Raw genomic sequence first — 20,351 nt, forward strand, 5'->3', positions numbered from 1 at the left:
TCTAAGTGGGCCTCGTGGTTGGCTGATTTTATCAACTACTGTGTGTGTACTGTGGTAGTCCTCTCAGCTCTGACCTCAGAGCGGAGTGAGACCCTGCCCTTAAATCTCTCTGCATGCAAAGAATGCAGCGAGACGTCCAAGTCAAACGAGAATCTTCCTCCTCGTGATATACAGTTGTGCAGCTGATTGGGCCTCCAGTTTGTCTCTAATAACGTCTTCCAGTGGTGGTTTCTCTCTCTCTCTCTCTCTCTCTCTCTCTCACACAGATCCTGTTATCCTCTTTTCTGTTTTCCTCCCTCCTTCTCGTGCACAGATCCAGTGTTTCTCCTCTCTCAGCTCCACCCACCTGCAGATAAAAGCCAAACCCTCAACCAGAGCTGCTGTTCAGCGTCTGTCCCAAACTCCTCAAAGCGTTGTGATACTTCCACCCTGCAGCAGCAGCAGCAGCAGCAGCAGCAGCAGCAGCACACAAAGGTAAGAGATGCATCACCACTGGAACAGCTGGATTAGATGATGTTTTGTTTGGCATGTTTAGGTCAGCGAGCACTCATTAGATTTGATTATTTTTTAATGTGTTTTTCTTGCGTCCGATTGCACTGGATCATTTTCCCTTTCCTCTTGGAAAAACAGGACAAATCACGTCCTGTTTCTTTCTTTTGGGATGGATGCACGTGAGGAAAAAGAACATGCGCAAAAAAAACCTTCCAAAATGTTTCATAAGACATTCATAAAGCTCTCTGCTGTGCTGACAGAAGCCTCTGCAGATATAACAGTTTTCCAAATGCAAAGAACATCCAAAAAGAGACACCTGGGAAGTATAACTCAGGCTTAAGCTTGTTAAAATAAATGCACGGTGCAGCGTCTTGACAGGATTTAGCACCAGTTAATGGAATGTCTTGACATTTCGGTTTTGGATTTTAGTTGCACGTCTTTCAACAAAGAGGGGGAAAAAAGGTGGAGGCGCTTTTTCATCCAGTGTTTGAGGAAGGAAAAATATCCAGTGTTAAGGTTATTGTAGTTTTAACTACCCTGCATTTAAATGAGAGAAAACAGGATTAAATTAAAGTGGGCTTTAGAGAGAGGCTTTCTGGCAGCACTGAGAAATGAGTCAGAGATGGAAAATTTGGGGTTCAGGAAATCTTTCTTTCTACCTCAAACATGCAGAAGGGAGTGCTTTCAATCTTTGCTGTTCTCATGTAGAAGTTGAGTCAGGCATTTGTGTCCCCTAATGTTCAAAAAGACAAACTTGTGTGCATGCAAACTGACCAAAAGCTCCAAAGCAGCCACATGTTTCACCTCTCTATCCTCTCTATAACGTGATAACAGAATATCTGAGTATGCACCTGCCAGGAAAACAGTTGGGAATCCCTGTTTCACACCCGACGTGGATTTATCACAATGTTCAACAAGCAAGTGGGTGGAAAAGTGCATGCAATAGTAGCTCGCAATAGCATCTGTTTCGGAGTAGAAGAGGTGGCTAATGAGCTTCACAGGCCTCTGATGAGCTGAGGTGATAAGTGTCTTAATAAAACTTTAGATCCACCACAACGGTTAGATTTTTAGGGAACTACTTGCATCTGTTTATAACTTTCAGCTCTTTACTGCAGTTTAAAGTCGATCATGTTTTCCCCGTCTTCGAGAGAAAACTCTTAATTAGGGGAAAATGTGGCTAAGCGGACATAGCTGAGGTTAAACAAGTCGCGCGATTAAGTCGCTGATGGTTTTTGATTACGGTATAAGTGTAATCCTCGTTGCTCTGAGAGGACTGTTGGCATCAGCAAAGTGTGGTATAGCAGCACACTGTGGAAACTCACAAAACAGCGCTGTGCAGATGTGAGGAGGTCACGAAACAGCTCCGAAAATCTACAGCTTTGTGAGTTTAGGCAGCACATTTGGTGTAAGTTATTATCCGCAGTGGTGTCATGCCCGGACCAACCAAGATGCATGCGTGCATTTTTGAATATAAGTTACCGAAAGGGTCAGGAATGAATCTTGGAGGCCGGTCTTCACCAAACATGGTCATTGCAGTACACTCGCGTGGTTGTGTTTCTGTGTCCAAGGGCCTGAGGGTAGCTGGATCCTGTGAACTCTGAGGTTTGGCAACAGAACGGCTTCACAACTCCAAGATGTTTAACATGTTTCTGCAAACACCAAATCAGCTTGTCAGGAACATGTTGGTCTCATTTTTTTGTGCAGAATAAACAAACAAGATATAATATGTTTATGAGTGAGCTTTAGAGGTGCTGGTAGGTGGATTAAGTGGTAGTTTAATCACCAGAGGCCCCACGATACGATATTATCACCATACTTGAGTATCGAGAGTATTAGAGTATTGCGATTTATTACCTTTTTTCCACTGCAAATTATGCAACATCTGTTTTGTGTAATCAGATACAGTTTTCACTCTGTTCATTTCAGAGGTTTCATTCACATATCTGGAGGTCAGAGGTCAAGGGGCCCCTTTGAAAATTGGCCATGCCTGTTTTTCCTCGTCAAAATTAAGCGTAACTTTGGAGCGTTATTTAGCTTTCTTTCCGACAAACTAACATAACATGCTTGGTACTAATCGATTCCTTTTGTTTTCTAGTTTTCGTACGATACCATGTATATAAGACTGAGCCCGCTACAACCTCTGAAAGACAGAATAGCAGCCGGGTCCGCTTGTCGGAGAGTGGTATTACCTCTCATCTACCTCTCAGCAAGAAAGTGAATAAGCTTATTTCCCAAAATCTCAGCATTTCAGAGTACGTGAATGTCTCTCGTTTAAAGTTTGTTTTTAAAGCTTGCAGAAGCTGCCGAAACGGTGACGGTTGCAGAAGCAAACCTGCGTCAAAGTTGCACGTTTGAATCCCCAGACTGTGAAGGAAAATCTGTGCAGGGAGCGGACCAGATGCTTCCGTCAGCAGTCTGTGATTTTATATATTTGTCACTGTGTTAATGTCTCTAGACGGTGTTTTCTCTCTCCGTCTCGCGCTCAGACTCCCTCACAGTTCTCACCTACTGAACAGGAAGTGTTTATGTAGCTCAGAGGGAATGTGTCTCTTGATCCTGCAGCTGCAGCCTCTGTGACTCGAGGCCATGTGTCCAAACACTCTCCTGCTACCGTGCAGAGCACTGCAGCCTTAAGAAACGCCTCTGAATATGAAATATAAATCACTTCATAACTGCATTTCGGTTGTTTATCATGTTTCTGCAAGCGATTAATCTCTCACTTTAGCCGTCGTAGTGTGGTATCGTAGTTTACCGCTCTTGAATTACTGCTTTAAAATCTGCAGATTTACTGCAAAGTATCTCTTATCTAAACTCCTAAGTAGACAGAGTCGTAGCTCTTATTATCCCTCGTAAATACTCCACTGCAAAAACATCTGGACAGTAGGGAAAGGGAGGATCGTATTTTTTCTCTGAGTGGCGTATTTTACGGTGTGACTGCATAACGCATTAAGCTTCCCGGGACTGTCGTCATATCCCATTACTGTCACCGGTCAGACGACGCATGCATGTTGCAGCGAGGACTAAACGATCCCGGGCCAGTTTATGATCTCAATAAACTGATATGTGTGTAAGAAAAGTTTGTAAATGCAGCCGACCGAGAAGCCCAGTCACTCCGTGCATTACGTATAGTTAGAGAACGCTCCGGGGGAAACCACCATCAAAGTGAAAGTCAGTCATAAACTTTAAAAAACTCTCGCTCAAAGCGACATATAATCACCACCCAGTCGTTTATTTATATTAAAACCACTCTCACCCTCCAAATTTCACCAATTACCACTCCTCTGGAAGGTTTGCCCACTTTATTTTTGATGTCCAAAAGCATTCATTTTAGGGATGTTGGAAATCTTACAAGGTATTTGTGGTCAATTTGTGATGGAGCTTTTTTGGCATTTTTGTGCCTTTTATCAGATGAATTGGCAGCGATGGAGGAAATATTCACATCCTTTATCCAAGTAGAAATACCAAGAAGTAATCACAGCAAAATGTACTAAAAGTATCAACAGTAAAAGCAGTGATTTTGCAGTAAAATAGCCCAGAGTGACTGATGTATTATCATATATGACATTATTAGATTGTTAATACTGTTGCAGCTTCTGGCGAGGAAAAACTGCCATGGCCATTTTCAAAGATGTCCATTGACCTCTGACCTCAAGATATGTGAATGAAAATGGGTTCTCTGGGTACCCACGAGTCTCCCCTTTACAGACATGCCCACTTTATGATAATCACATGCAGTTTGGGGCAAGTCATAGTCAAGTCAGCACACTGACACACTGACAGCTGTTGTTGTCTGTTGGGCTACAGTTTGACATGTTATGATTTGAGCATATTGTTTTATGCTAAATGCAGTACCTGTGAGGGTTTCTGGACAATATGTGTCATTGTTTTGTGTTGTTAATTGATTTCCAATAATAAATATATACATATATTTGCATAAAGCAGCATATTTGTCTACTCCCATGTTGATAAGAGTATTAAATACTTGACAAATCTCCCTTTATGGTACATTTTGAATTGAATTTGCGATTAAATGTGATTTAATATTTGAATCAATTGACAGCCCTAGTCACAATATAAATCTGAAGGGTCGTGAGATCATTAATGGGGTCTGAAAGAACAAAAAAACTAATTTATATTTATAAATTTGTTGGGAAATACTGGATATTTTTTTACTTTTTTGGTCTTCAAGCAATGATTTTAATAAAACCATCCGTTTTGGTCGTAGTCGACTAAGATTTCTTCAGTCGATAAGTAATTTTTTTATGCTTTATTTCCAAGAAACTTATGAGATCTGTCGGTTAAATCAACTAATCGATTAGTCGTCAAAATAGTCGACAAAAGATCTTAATCTGAAAGTAACTATAGTAAGCTATCAGATAACTGTCGTGGAGTAAAAAGCACAATAAGTACTTCAAAATTGTACTTTATGTGCAGTACTTTATGTACAGAAGAAGACAACATGTGGCCCATTGCAGAGTGTGGGCTGCTCTCTGCTGATTTACACAGTTCAGTACATAAAATATATTTATGCAGCTGCACAATTCCCCGCTGGAGTCTGTGGTTTAAACACAGTGCGAGTGATCAGATTTGATTATTGGCCAAAACGTTGTTATTGCCTATAAAAATAATCATTCACTAGTGGAGTGTCCCTCTGAGAGCCAGTGCAAATACGAGAGGAAAAAAAAGTGACGAAACCGCATGACGTTCAGGACAAAACTTGGATGAAGTTTGGAACAGTCTGCGTGTTTCCTTCCTGCTGTGCGAGACGTCTTCAGAGTAAACATTCACATTTAAAAGTGCAATCTTCCCAAACAACTTCAGTAAAAACCTGAAGTGCTTCTTAGTTCTGAAGTGCTGTTAAACCGTCATCCGCTGACACCAGATACTCTGTTTTGACAGAACTCAAAGCTAATAGGAAAATAATTCCCTTCCTGCTCCGATATTTTGCCTGAAATGAAAATTGTGGCCAGACATTGGGTGACTTGTGGTTCCCAGAGCTGTAGGAGAGAGAAAATCTGTCAATGAGATGGGTGAAGAGGTCGGTTAGACTGTGTGTGTGTGAGTGAGAAGGAGGTGTAAGCATGTACGTACGTGTATGTCAAAGGTCAGAGCAGCAGTAAGCAAACACTGCGGTTGAAACTCATCTGGATGCCACTTCCTCTCGTGGCATCAAATGTGTTCCCGCCTCAAAACGAGGCTTTTCAATCCGCCTAAATGTCAGCTGACCCTTCGTCTGCCGTGTTTGAGGCTGCAGACGCCCTCCAAAAAAGGGGAGTTCGCCCTGCAAAGAGATCGAGTAGGTGTGAAGGAATGCTGTAAAATAGGTCGCAGAGGAACCGGAGCAGACGAGGAAAACTCCCCTCCGTGATAACCTGAGTTGTGGCGCGAAGACTTGATGATTGAGGCGAGATAAATCACCTGCTCGGGAGACAAAGAAAAACAGCTTCATGTCCAGAGTATTCTCAATATGACTTGTGGTTTGTGAGAATAACGCAGTAAGAGGCTGTTGTAGATGGAAAATGGCAGGCGTGATGCACAACGTCCCGTATTAATTACACCAAAAACAAAATAAATCCGATCGTACAAAAGGGGTTTAAGTCGGCCAACAAACGTCAGAATAATTTGGTCTTTGTTGCCGTTGGAAGCACGTTCCAGTCCGGGGAAAACACCAGTAAACAACACTGACTGATACAAGTATTGATGGCTTGAATTCCCAAGTCAAAAACAGAGTTTGGTGCCCTCTTTTGAACCTCACTGCTCGCTTTATTAGCAGTGAGATTCATAACTTCTTTGTCTGACATGTGCTGTCTAAATGTTTTTATTTATAAAAGTGATTCCTTTACATCGACTGTAGAAAGATGCATCTACAGTAAACCGTGTTATACTGTGTATTTAGGAGCAGGGCTGCAGAAAGATACAGGATACTGTAACTGTACTGATAAAAACAAGAAGGATAAAAACACGTAATAACATAAAATCGTTTGGTCTATGAGATGTCAGAAAATAGTGAAAACTCTCCTTCATCATCAGTACTCAGAGCTCAAGGTAATGTCTAAGTATTGCATGCTTTTCCAGACCTCAAAGATGTTTGATTTAATATCATATGAATCTAAGAAAAGCGGAAAATCCTCATATTTGAAAAGCATTTTTAATATGGTAGCTGATTGAAATAGTTGATCGCGATTAATCTCACTTTCTTTAATTATCGCTTTAACGTTAACACTTAATTTCTTGCATTCTTATGCACCAATTTTATGTCTTTTCTGCATCAAGTTATGGTGGAAATGTCGTAAATTATGTAAAGAAAAACACAAAATTCAGGTGACAATTCAAAATATTAACAAGAATATAATGGAGAAGTAAGCCTCTCCGTCATTCTGTATTGCTTTTTAGGTCATTTTATACAGTGACATCAAGTTGTAAAGAATGTATGCAATCCCAAGACTGTTTAGGGACCTCAGTATGCAGAAATATTCAAATACTAGGGCTGTTTATCTGTTCAAAATGAACCTTAAAGGGAGATTTGCCAAGTATTTAATACTCTTATCAACATGGGAGTGGACAAATATGCTGCTTTATGCAAATGTATGTATATATTGATTATTGTAAATCAATTAACAACACAAAACAATGACAGATATTGTCCAGAAACCCTCACAGGTACTGCATTTAGCATAAAACAATATGCTCAAATCATAACAAACTGCAGCCCAACAGGCAACAACAGCTGTCAGTGTGTCAGTGTGCTGACTTGACTACGACTTGCCCCAAAACTGCATGTGATTATCATAATGTGGGCATGTCTGTAAAGGGGAGACTCGTGGGTACCCATAGAACCCATTTACATTCACACATCTGGAGGTCAGAGGTCAATGGACCCCTTTGAAAATGGACATGCCAGTTTTTCATCTCCAAAAAAGCATCTTTAATCTCTCGTGACTCTCGCCTGCAGAAGCTCCAGCTGCAGTGTGAGCACAAGGGATAAAACAGTAGAGGTGGAGTGTTTTTCTTATAAAAGTCAGGTAATAACAGCAACAACTCACTCACACATGCATGCAAATAGTCACACAGGTGCATTCCCCAGATGTTGTCTTGGCGCTGACGCTACCTCTGTCAGCTGATCGCTGCATTCCTTTGTGTTTGTGTGTCTAAACGTTTTCACACTGCACTGACAGAAGAGTTGTATGCATTATTTCGAGGCGTATTTTATAGAAAGCCAAACCCTCAATAAGAAGGTGTCAGTTTGTTTTCAGCTGCCCGCTCTCACTGGAAAAGAAAGACCCTCTGCAATCAGTTTAAAGCACAAAAGCCAGGCCTGACCACGAGCAATTAAGACATGGCACCCGTATCTGTAAGCAATGACACGCCTCCGCTCCTCATCGTTTGTTTATCGAGCTCTCGAGTCCTCCCATCTGGAATCGGTCAGCAGAGGAACACAAGAGGAGAAATGGAAATTTGATTATTTTCAAAGCCGAGCTGGAGGTGATAAAAGACTTGTGGCTCATCACCAAGCGGGGCCGGTCTGTGGTTGTGAGTGTTGGCGAGGAGGTTCAGAGGGAACCGGCAGCCATCGTGGGGTTTGCCATCAGGCGAGAGGCTGAGGAGGTGTCTGAGGAGTTTTCATGCACAAGATGAAAGATTTAACAAAAAAGAAGTTGTTCGAAAAATCTTGTTTGGTCTGTTTTGCGATTTAAGGATGTCAAGTCAAGATATTTATTGTCAAACCATCTGAATACACATTTGTATATATAGTGGGATGACATTGTTCTTTCAGCAACATGTTGCAACAATAACACAAAGCAGGGAAACAAAGGACTACAGATATAACGGTACCGCATCTTCTAGCAGCCAATAATGCAAAACCAATATATATTTTATCATGTGAACCCCAGCTTGTCTAATAGTTGCCAGACGTTGTACATTGTAGTCCATGTTATGTGTGCTTTTGTTTGGATGGTTGGATGAAAAAAACAGTTTTGGCTCCAAGAAGTGACGGCACCTGGCCAAGAAATAGCCAACTTGTCGTTTGTACACATCGTTTTTGTTCATAAGTGAGCTTTAGAGGTGCTGGAAAGCAGATTTCGTCACATTTTGACAGAGCCAGGCTAGCTGTTTCCCCCTGTTTCCCGTCTTTGTGCTAAACTAAGCTGCAGGTGCTCGCTTCATTTTTACTGTACAGACGAAGGCTACGTTCCAAATAGCATACTTTTTCTTTTTTACTTTTAGTACATACTGCAGCTGCCCTTACAAAGTACGCACTGTTGCATGCAGTATGCATACAATTGGGACATTCGTCATGATATTGTTCCTTGAACTTTGACCCTCTTGTTCATATAAGATAAGATATAGTTCAAGCGTATAAAATACAAGTGTATAAAAAAAAGTACTATTTCTAGCACCAGTGCCTAATAGAATAACAATTAAGTAAGATACATTTACTAAAATGAGTAAATAAGATAAGTAAAATAAAAAAGGTAAAGTAAGCTAAAAAAAAACTGAAAATGAAGTAATATTGCACATGTTGGACATTAATATTGCACACCATGAACAGTGATATTGAACATGAGAATCAAAAAAGTAGTTTTGCACATGATATTGATATTATTGTTGTTGTCCGGTGTATCCGCTGTGCAGAGGATTGTGGGTCAGAATAGCCAGAAAAGCATGCCAGTGTGCATACTGCAAAATGCGATCGGATGTAGAAGTACATCCTGGTATTTTTGCAATACTGCATTTGACATATATGTATTTGGGACATACTAAATCTTTTTCTGGCATACTAAATAGGAGGGTAGTGTGGTATAGTACAGGGGTCAGCAACGAGAATAAAGTCATAACTTTATGATAACAAATTCGTAATATTACGAGAATAAAGTCATAATTTTACGAAAAAAAAGTCGTAATATTACGAGAATAAAGTCATAACTTTATGATAACAAATTCGTAATATTACGAGAATAAAGTCATAATTTTACAAGAAAAAAAAGTCGTAATATTACGAGAATAAAGTCATAACTTTACAAGAAAAAAAGTCGTAAAATTGTGAGAATAAAGTCATAATTTTACAAAAAAAAAGTCGTAATATTACGAGAATAAAGTCATAACTTCCTGAGAAAAAAAGTTTTAATATTGTGAGAATAAAGTAATAACTTTACGAGAAAAAAAGAAAATAACACGTAAAATTACTACTTTATAATATTATGACTTTATTGGCTCCGGAGCCGCAGGTTGCAGACCCCTGGTATAGCATAACATGCTGAGTATTGAGAAATACCTAAGTACTTGTAAGAAGAAGTTCAGTAGCTGAAAATAAAAAAATACCTGTCTGGTGAAACTGACCCAATAGACGTTTTTCACAGCAGACAGTTTGACTTGTCATAGTAGGAAAAGCACAGGTGTGTTTCATAACATTAATGCCGGCTGCATCCCACATAGTGAGCCTTCAACACCATATGAATGCATGCACCTTTAATGAGACTAAACTCTCCAGTTCCTGGTCGGAGTTATTTAGTTAGAAACGTCGGCCGTACCGTGAAAGATCAGACATTACATGGAATTTCAGCTCCGAGGGGCTTCTTACTTTAAACAGCTCAACAAATCTTTGCCCCATCAATACACGCTAGCTGAAGTTATAATTGAAAGCTTATGTTGTGCTGGAAATTACCTGTTAAATCTTCAGAAAGAGGAGGAAGAGGAGAAGCCTGAGCGATGGAGATAAACCAGGAAAAGACTTTATTTGGTGTGTTGCCATACAGGGAAGTCAAAGCTAAACATACAGACAGTGTAATGTGCTTCAATAGACCTGTTTCACAGGGTGGGAAAGAAGAAAACTAGATTTAAACATCGTCTCTAAGACATTAGGTCACCACTGATGAGGCTCTGAAGCTGCATACAACAGCTACTCATGCATCTCGTCCAGTAAATGGAGTAGGATGTGTTTTCGTCTGCTCTGTTAGCCGTGACGACTTGACGTATCCTTGGAGGTCGGTGGGAACATGTGTTTCAAAGCACCGCTCCGTCCGTCCTTGTTTTGCTTTCTTATTGTTTTTACGGAGGTTCCTCGCCAAGCATATGTTCCCTTTCTTTGCATGCAGAGAGAATAGGTTGCATTGTGGGACTTCTAGGGGTGTTCACCACGGCGATGATCAGTTTTAACATCCCCATGTGTGAAATCATGTTCAATTTAGAAGATCAATACTTGACGATGAATCCCCGGCTGGGTTTATATCTGAAAAAGATGTTTAATAAAGGTTTTCTCCAGCACTGGAGTTTGGATAAAAGTACCAAAAAAGGCTATTTAGTCTGCTCATAATAGCTGCATGTGGCATTTAAACACTCAGTTGCTTTCAATTTAAGCTTTTTAATTGTGCCTGTAACTTTTTATTGCTCCGTTTTCTCTACAAAACATTCATTAGGAATTTAATAGCAAACATTTAGTGTTTTTGCTAAGACTCCCCACATCTCCCATGATTGTCCATAGTTAGTTTTATGTTTTATAATGTACCTTAAAGGGAGATTTATCAAGTATTTAATACACTTATCAACATGGGAGTGGACAAATATGCTGCTTTATGTGAAATATATGTATATATTTATTATTGTAAATCAATTAACAACACAAAACAATGATAGATATTGTCCAGAAACCCTCACAGGTACTGCATTTAGCATAAAACAATATGCTCAAATCATAACAAACTGCAGCCCAACAGGCAACAACAGCTGTCAGTGTGTCAGTGTGCTGACTTGACTATGACTTGCCCCCAAACTGCATGTGATTATCATAAAGTGGGCATGTCTGTAAAGGGGAGACTCGTGGGTACCCATATAACCCATTTACATTCACATATCTTGAGGTCAAATATGATTCTGCCGCTGTGGTTATGGATGAACAGTGAAACAGATCAGAGGTCAGTTACAGACTTCAGTTGAATGGATTTCAGTCTCTCAGGTGGACAGTGTCTGCTGTCTCTGTCCATGGTGCTGGATCTATACATTGTTTAGAGCATCTTTTACTATGATGGCCTCTGAGTTCAGCTGGATGCAATGACCAAAAAACAGAGGATTTAAAATGATTATTAAGTCTTTCATATGAGGTTTTGTTTGCTGCATATTTACTGTATGAATATGATGTGTGACTGTAAGAAAAAATGTCATATGACTAAGATGTCATCTTTAATATGTTGCTCTTTTGTTGTGAACATTGTAGCCGGAGACTTCTCAGTTCTCTCACAAAGCCCAGATTTAAAGCAGAGGATGTTATATATTGATTCTCAGCTCCTAGACGGGCTGCACAAATACCGCTTTATAACTTTACAGTTCTGCTACATTTATTTTTAATGCCTCTGTCCCTGTATTCCTCCAGGAATGAGGTGTGTCTCCGCATAACTGTATCAAGGCCAAAATATGTCTACCAGGTGGAGATGGCAGCTTAATGTTACAAACCCCAGGCCTCCGCGAAAGGTCACCACCTGACATTCATCCAACCTGACATCCATATTTTCACAGCAGGACTGCAGCTAACACCTGGCTGGATTCCACGCATGGCCGCCGTCCCACTCATGCCTTGGAAAAGACCCAGAAGAGCGACCTAAAGCGAGGGGAAGTGGAGGAGAAACCAGACGAAGGAGGCGCGGGCCAGAGGGAGCGACGAGCTTCGGTTTGAGAGGAGGAGAAACCTGAAAGTAAGAGAATTTGTCGTTTTGCATGGTGGAACCTGTGGCTGTAAACTGACCATAAAAGATTAAATTAAATCAAATTAAAGGGTGATTTGCATGACAAAATCTGTTTTGTATATTTCTTTTGATTTCTAATATTTGAAACTTTGTACAAAAACATGTCACTTGAGTTTATGTATATATAAAGTTATGAGCAGCAACATACTGTACAGAACTGACTTGAATATTACCTGAACATTTTGGATATTTTAGCTAAAATAAGTATGGTACAATTATTGGTTTGAGTTTTAAGTTTATTGATTTATGATGTCAAATAAGAATTGCAACAAAATTACACTAAATATGAAATTCATATTTATCTTTTATTATGGTAATTTACAGGGCCGGCTCTAGCCCTTTTGTTTTTTTGGATTTGGATTCGGAGTCCCTCCTTTCTAATATAAATAATCAATTGATCCCTGATATTGTTGGATTAAAAGTGTTTAGTCAGTTTCACTACAATTTACACTTTTATTAACAAATAAAGTGTGGCTGGGCAGATGAAAAAGTGTGAGAAAGAAAGGGTGAAAAGTTTGATTATTTATTTATTCATTTATTCATTTATTCATTTATTCATTTATTCATTTATTCATTTATTCATTTATTTATTTATGTATTTATTTATTTATTTATTTGGTTAGTTATTTAATTATTTATCTGTTACCTCAATGCAGAAAATGAGGAAGTGCACCTACTGGCATTTATTTTATTTTATTTTATTTTTTTTATTTTTTTTATTTTATTTTATTTTATTTTATTTTATTTTATTTTATTTTATTTTATTTTTTAATTTTTAATTTTTAATTTAATTTAATTTTTTTATTTTATTTATTCATTTATTTATTTTATTATTACGGGTTTTTTAGATGGCGATCAGTGCCCCCCAGAAAGTGGCAACCCGTAGCCGACCACCTATATGACCTATGCCTTAAGCCAACCTTGGTAATTGATCATCACAGCCATAATTAGAAATTTACCGAGTATTTAAAAAAAAAAAAAAGTTAATTGTGTCTCCCTACAATATGATCTAAATGTTATTTAAAGCATTTTTTTAACGCCAATTTTTAAGATATTCACATTATCACAATCAGCCTTAACTTTAAGTTTAACTTCAGTTTATTTTTTTGTTCATACTCTGATCCCTGTTTGTATCTATAACACACTAATTGTGCAGATGAACTAGATCAGGAGATGCGTGCTATGAATATTGTACAGTAGAAATATTCCGCCTGCTTGCTTTTTTAATAATTGCCCAAAAAAATGTGTCTTATTTTCCAAAATCTTTGATCTCTTTGGTCCCGTTTCAGGACATACAAATACCCCGGCGGAGGAAAACATACATTCACCCATCGCCGTTTATTTTCCCACCGTGCTCTTGGCAGCACTTAGCCAATCTCTTTAGCACGGACATGTTTAAAGGATTACCGTGTGTTCAGAACTGACCACGTCCCCTGCGGGGCCTCCTTAATTACCATATATGTTTTAGCAGCATGTGCTTTGTGTAATTCACCTCAAGGATATGAGACTCTGAGGCTTTTACGCAGTATGTTTGAATAGATATGTAAACAAGGGGAAGGAAGGTCAGGCTGTTTCGGTTTGACCACAGTGGCTTTCATAGTTTCTTGACTCAGCTGGAAGATGGAAGAGCACAGCCTGCTGGTCGTGGACCAACATGAAGGCTGCTTTTAACTTAAACGCTGTGTGTACAGTATGAATCCTAGTGGTGTAAACAGACTGCAGGACTTCTTTCAGCTCTTATTTCTGGAAAGTAAATGATCAACTTGAACATCTGGAGTAGGATTGTTGATATTTGAACAAATACCCACTTCCAGATTTACCATCATCTCGCTCCCACTTAGCCTTTACCGTGTCCTGTGCACGAGAACGCCCCCTATTACAGACTGGCTGTAATAGTGTTTTGTGGCTTTGTTTGTTTCCCATTTACAAAGCTAAGGCTGTGTATGAACTCCGGATTCATTTTTTTCAGTGCACACAAAGCCCCCAGGAAGAGCGGCAGGTATTGAAGCCAATTTTCGTACTGACCAAACGGTGGAATTACAACTTCCGTGTGCATCAGGTGATGCCATTGGACCAAAAACGCTTTTTCCCATAGACTAACATTGGGAAAGAGACGTCTATAAATCAGCAGATAATTTTTTTTTTTTAGTTAAATCAACTTCTTGAAAGTTATAAAATGCACTTATAGTCGAATATAGAGTTTATTCCCTCGGCATAATGAACTACTGTTCACGTAAGTGAGCCGAGACTGAGCAGTTTGGAGGCGGAGTTAAAGGGCCCATGGATGCGGAAGCAGTGCGGAAGATTCGGGTAATTTTACATTCTTCAGTCAAGTCAATTTGGCTTCATGCGCCAATGATCAACTTTCATAGGAATGAATGGGATGCTGCCTCCAACGCTGTATCCAGTTCTCTTAATACAATGTTCTCTTCAAACAATGTTTGTTTGGCAATGATTTCAATATTTTAGTTACAAAATCAATGCACGAGAAATTGTATTTTTACTTTATAATATTTTTGATTGTTTTTAACCGTGAATGTACATACTTAACTTTGGATTATTTTCTGTTCTCCTATTTACATTGCTATTGATCTTATTTGTTATTATCTAATTGATCATATTTCATTATTATAATAAAACTGCTAAATTATACAATTTAGTTGTTTGTTATTGATTTTATACTGTGCACAATGGTAGAATGTGATGACTCAGAGGGTAGATGTCATGGCCAAAGGCTCCACTGTGTGCACATCGCCTCCTGTAGAGGATATCAGGAGTATTTTAGAGCCAGATTCCCTTCAAGAGGTAGAAAACCCATTTGGCACACTTTGGGTATCCAAGTAGCCAAATGGAGAGTCCGCCTGGTCCTATCCTCACTAAAACCTTTATAGAATCTATGTGCTTTGTGTTATTTATATCTGCTTTGGCACAGTTGTAGTCGAGGAGTTGCTGATTGAATTCAGTGTTATCTCTGTGCATGGCATCATCGCTATAATGGAGTTATCCACTGTGTAGTCTAGAAAACATTTTAGGTGAGGATAAAAATGTACATTTTTCCTTTGGTTCATCAGAGTTTACTCAGACATAGTAACAGTCACAATGTTACTGACACTGGGGATGAATTCTCTGAGGTGTTACCTATCCATAGAGACCAAGATCATGCATATAGACCTGGTAGTTGTGGAGCTATTCTTGATTTATTTTGGGTATATTTGTCTAGTCGAACCACACCTTCTAGCAGGAGAAGTCAGGATATCTTAACCAGGCTGCACAAAGAGGTTCATCTGCATAGTTACATTTATACCTATTTTCTTCTCCACTGCAGGAAATGGCGGCTGTACCCCTCCACTCTTTCTATCCACTCATCGCAGCGTTCCAGCTGTGTTTATTACACCCGGCCCACGGCGGGGCGTATTACGGACACAAACAGCCGCCTCCACAGCACCCGCCGTTGCCGCAGTACAACGACGGGTTTCCTCAGCAGCAGTTTTTGGGGAACGAGATGCCACACCTGCCTTACGGCAAAGAATCGCTGCCTCAGTACGGAAAGGAGCTTCCTCAGCTGCCGCTGCAGATGGGCAAAGAGAGGCCGCTGATTGAAGGCAAAGGTGAGTCAGCTAGTGATGTATTTTATTGATCAGAGTTGATTGATTTGATCAATATTCACCAAATGTTCCCTCTTGTTTACAGGACAAACATTCCCTAGAGGGGCTAAAGGTCCACCTCCTCCTGGTCCTGGTGGAGAAGGTCTCAGAGAGGGACCTCAGGGAGTTCAGGGTCCCCCAGGACCAGCAGGGCCGCCAGGACCACAAGGCCCCCCTGGGCTTCCAGGCCAGGGATTGCCGGGGCTACCGGGAAAGCCAGGGCCTACTGGTCCTCAAGGCTACCCAGGACTCGGAAAACCTGGCATGCCAGGATTGCCAGGAAAACCTGGAGGACCTGGATTACATGGAGCAAAAGGTGACCTTGGTCCTTATGGTGGTGAAGGACCAACTGGACTTCCTGGGCCTCCAGGGCTCCCAGGTCCCCCTGGACTCCCGGGGATTTCAAGATCAGGAGGTCAGGGGCTGCCCGGCCAGCTGGGTCCTCTAGGGGAGCCTGGCCAAAAAGGTCCACCGGGGTTTCCTGGTCCTTCAGGCTCCAAGGGAGAGAAAGGACATAGTGTACCTGGTTTGCCAGGTTTAATGGGGCCCAATGGACCACCAGGTCCACCTGGAAATGTAGGCATCCCTGGAGTTGGCAAACCTGGCTTGAATGGTTTTCCTGGACAACCAGGGATACCAGGAAAATCTGGTCCTCCTGGAGAGTCAGGACTGGCAGGGCAACCTGGTGAAAGAGGCCAACCGGGACCACCAGGCTTGCCGGGAATTGGAAAACCAGGAAAAGATGGTTTCAGAGGGCAACCAGGACCTCCTGGAGGGAAAGGGGAATCCGGCCCTTCTGGTTTAACAGGGGGTCCAGGCTTGCCAGGATATGGTAAACCAGGGTTTCCAGGACCTAAGGGTCACAAGGGACATGCTGGTCTTCATGGACCTCCAGGCCTAAAAGGTGATAAAGGTCATGGAGGTCTTCCAGGTGTCATTGGTTCCACTGGTGCTAGTGGTATACCTGGCCCACCAGGACCAATAGGGCCTCCCGGTAGTCTTGGCTTCCCAGGGCAAAAGGGAGAGGATGGTGTTTGGGGATCAAAAGGAAATCCAGGAATGAAGGGTGATTTAGGGCCCCCAGGTCTTCCAGGACAGCCAGGACAGTCAGGTGGGGGTGGACAACCAGGAACAAGAGGTTTACAAGGGCCCATTGGCCCTAAAGGAGAATCTGGTATGAGGGGTTCACCTGGTTCCCATGGTGCTGCAGGATTAACTGGACCAAGAGGAGAGGGGGGGCAATCTGGAGAGACAGGCTACCAGGGACCACAAGGTATCCCAGGGCTTACAGGACCAGGGGGACCACTTGGACCTCCTGGGATGCCGGGGCCAAAAGGCGAAACAGGCCTACCTGGTAAAAATGGCTATCCTGGTGAGGGAAAGCCAGGACCCCATGGTCATATTGGTCCTCAAGGTAACCCTGGGCCAAGTGGCCCTTCTGGACTTCCAGGGCAACCAGGACAACCTGGACCCCCTGGTCCTGCAGGACTACCTGCTGCATCTCCTGACCTCGGACGGATCCTCCCCGTTACCGGCCCGTACACGGGCCAAAAACAAGGTTACAAGAAGAACGGAGGCAACATTGGTGGAAATGGCGTGGAGATGCCCGCGTTCACGGCGAAGCTCACGACTCCGTTCCCTCTTGTTGGCTCTCCGGTCATCTTTGACAAACTCCTGCACAACGGCAACCAGGACTACAATCCCCAGAATGGTGTTTTCACCTGTAGCGTACCAGGGGTCTACTACTTCGCCTACCACGTCCACTGCAAAGGGGGTAACGTGTGGGTGGCACTGATGAAGAACAATGAGCCGGTGATGTACACGTATGATGAATACAAAAAGGGCTTGCTGGATCAGGCATCGGGGAGCGCCGTACTCCCGCTACGACAAGGAGACTCTGTGCATATACAGCTGCCATCTGACCAGGCGTCCGGACTTTATGCTGGTCAATACGTCCACTCCACGTTCTCTGGATACTTATTGTACCCAATGTAAGAAACGTGTACAAACAAAGGCGAAAATAATGACACACTGATGGTATCTTTTACCATATTTATGGTCTCAAAGGTACAATGTAGGTCAAGTTAAAGGGTTTACAATGAGTGGTGGCAGAATAATGTTTTTATACATACTTCATTGAATTATCCTTTGCATCAAAATTTACATATATCATCAAAAATTATGCAGTTATGAAATAATCTGGTCATATGATATATAAGAGGTTTCATGTGAGGGTTGTGGAGAGCAGAGGTAAAAAAAAAAAAACTTGTATGTTTACATTGTGCATTTATTCTTATATCCATCCACACACAATATACCAGTGTTCATGTCATGGCTGGAATAATTCTTGCAGAATTGTATTCACTTTTCACTAATTTTTTTTGCTTTACAGTTATATACTGTATACTGGGCACATAGGAACATATTGGTTTCATTGTACAATGCATTTACTCACAGCCAAAGACTGTATATAAAGATGGACAACATACTAGCTCCCCAAAAGTGAAGCCCAAACATCTTGATCGCCCCCTGGTGGCTGGTTGCAGTATAGGTCATAAGTCCCGCCCCCTCAATGTTAGTGGAAGGAAAAAGTCAAAGTATACGTCAAATAAATTTTTCCCAAAGATGGTTTCTGTCATTTTAGGTAGTTCTTATCATGCTGATGTATGTTCAAGTGTTCATTTATCTGATAAGTTTGATTTTAATTAGGTATCTGGCTCCAAATGATGTCAAAATCTCCAATTGGCAGATCCCGTGTCAGGTATATTTTGGCTGTGGAAGTGGAGACGTGTCGTCGATCTTTATATACAGTCTATGCTCAAGGCTATCAGTACATAATGCTGGGTTATGTATTTAGGGTCATCATACAGTAATTAAGTTATTGTAAGTGTTTTTACGTTATTTTGAAAATGCAGCTTTTTAAAAGAAAATCTTAATACAAATTTTGACATATACATCTGACAGTAAAATAAGTATTTGGGTGAGTTTTTAAATCTAATTTCATACCATATCTCGGTCCATAACAGAACAGTTTTGTCCACAATTTGGCAGTTTTTGATTCTTTGCTTTTGGCCATTTGATTTGTCTTGTTTTGTTTGTAAGACATGAATTCTTTAAAAGGTTTTTGTCAGTTTGTCAGTATTCTCTGTAATTTATTTGTTTGACTACTGATTATTTGGGATTGTGTTAATTTCTGTGTGTTGACAGTAAATTAATTAATTCCAAAATGCAGAACGTACATGTTCTGTGGCAAAACATAACACAAATATTAAAAAATATGTCCATACTCATACCCATTCATACCACCGTGTGTCAGTTTATTTTTATTTTGTACTTTATTTCTTCAAACTTTGGATGTGCTGTTTTGGAATAAAATTCTTTTTTAAAAAATCTTAATTTTTTTTCTTTACTTTGGACAATGATGCACAGCATTAAATGATAAACTGTGCCTAAAGTATGTGAATATTGTTGCTTTGATTGGTGTAATATTGGTTTAATAAAGAAATAAAAACATTTGTCCTGACTTGATTTTCATTTTCATCACATTTGAGCTATGTGCTGCATACAACGGACGTTATCCCATCAAAAATGAATAGTGGTGATAAAAAAAACAGAAAATAAAATTACCCAAAATATTCTAGGCAATCTGTTACAACTTTCTCATCTTTCATTTACATAAGACCATAATAATTCTTAAAATTATAATTCAGCCTTGGCATGACTGCAATGATGTCATCACAGGCCAAGTCTATGACGTCTGAGTGTAACCTCCATAGATATACGTTTTATATCCACGGTGATCTACATGTAGTGCAATTATAATAATAATATATAATTATAATTTTTCTTTTCTTTTCTTTCTTTTCTTTCTTTTTATTTTGTATATTTGGGGATTCTGGTGTGTAACCCTGAGTGTAACCTACATAGATATATATGTTTTATATCCATGGTGATCTACATGTAGTGATGGAAGAAGTACTCTAGAGAAATATTTGTTATTATTTTTATTTTATATTATTTTTTCTTTCATTTTATTTCATTTTATTTCATTTCATTTCATTTTCTTTTCTTTTCTTTTCTTTCATTTAATTAATTTCTTTTCTTTTCATTTCTTTTATTTCATTTCATTTCATTTTATTTTATTTATTTAATATTTTATTCATTTTCTTTTATTTTCCTTTCTTTTCTTTTCTTTCATTTAATTCATTTCTTTTATTTTATTTTATTTCATTTTATTTCATTTCATTTCATTTTCTTTTCTTTTCTTTTCTTTTCTTTCATTTAATCATTTCTTTTCTTTTCTTTTATTTCATTTCATTTTATTTATTTCATTTTATTTATTTAACATTTTATTCATTTTCTTTTCTTTTCCTTTCTTTTCTTTTCTTTCATTTAATTCATTTCTTTTCTTTTCTTTCATTTCATTTCATGTTATTTATTTCATTTCATTTATTTTATTTATTTATTTATTTTATTCATT

At 39.8% G+C, this 20,351-nt stretch overlaps 1 protein-coding gene across 2 annotated transcripts; it reads left to right on the forward strand.

Annotated features, from left to right (window-relative positions):
• The first annotated feature begins 317 nt into the window (after positions 1–317).
• Positions 318–18,455, forward strand: LOC119483514 (collagen alpha-1(VIII) chain-like). Of its 2 annotated transcripts, none has more exons than XM_037761692.1 (4): positions 318–474; positions 12,001–12,176; positions 15,553–15,835; positions 15,918–18,455. In XM_037761692.1, the coding sequence occupies exons 3-4, from the start codon at positions 15,556–15,558 to the stop codon at positions 17,864–17,866; spliced, it is 2,229 nt and encodes a 742-aa protein (XP_037617620.1). In that variant the 5' UTR covers positions 318–474; positions 12,001–12,176; positions 15,553–15,555; the 3' UTR covers positions 17,867–18,455. The 2 variants fall into 2 exon arrangements, with proteins under 2 accessions (XP_037617620.1, XP_037617621.1); XM_037761693.1 differs by having other exon boundaries at positions 319–474; positions 12,004–12,176.
• The last annotated feature ends 1,896 nt before the right edge of the window (positions 18,456–20,351 follow it).

The sequence above is a fragment of the Sebastes umbrosus genome, chromosome 24 (assembly GCF_015220745.1).
Source record: "Sebastes umbrosus isolate fSebUmb1 chromosome 24, fSebUmb1.pri, whole genome shotgun sequence".
NCBI classification, from domain to species: domain Eukaryota; kingdom Metazoa; phylum Chordata; class Actinopteri; order Perciformes; family Sebastidae; genus Sebastes; species Sebastes umbrosus.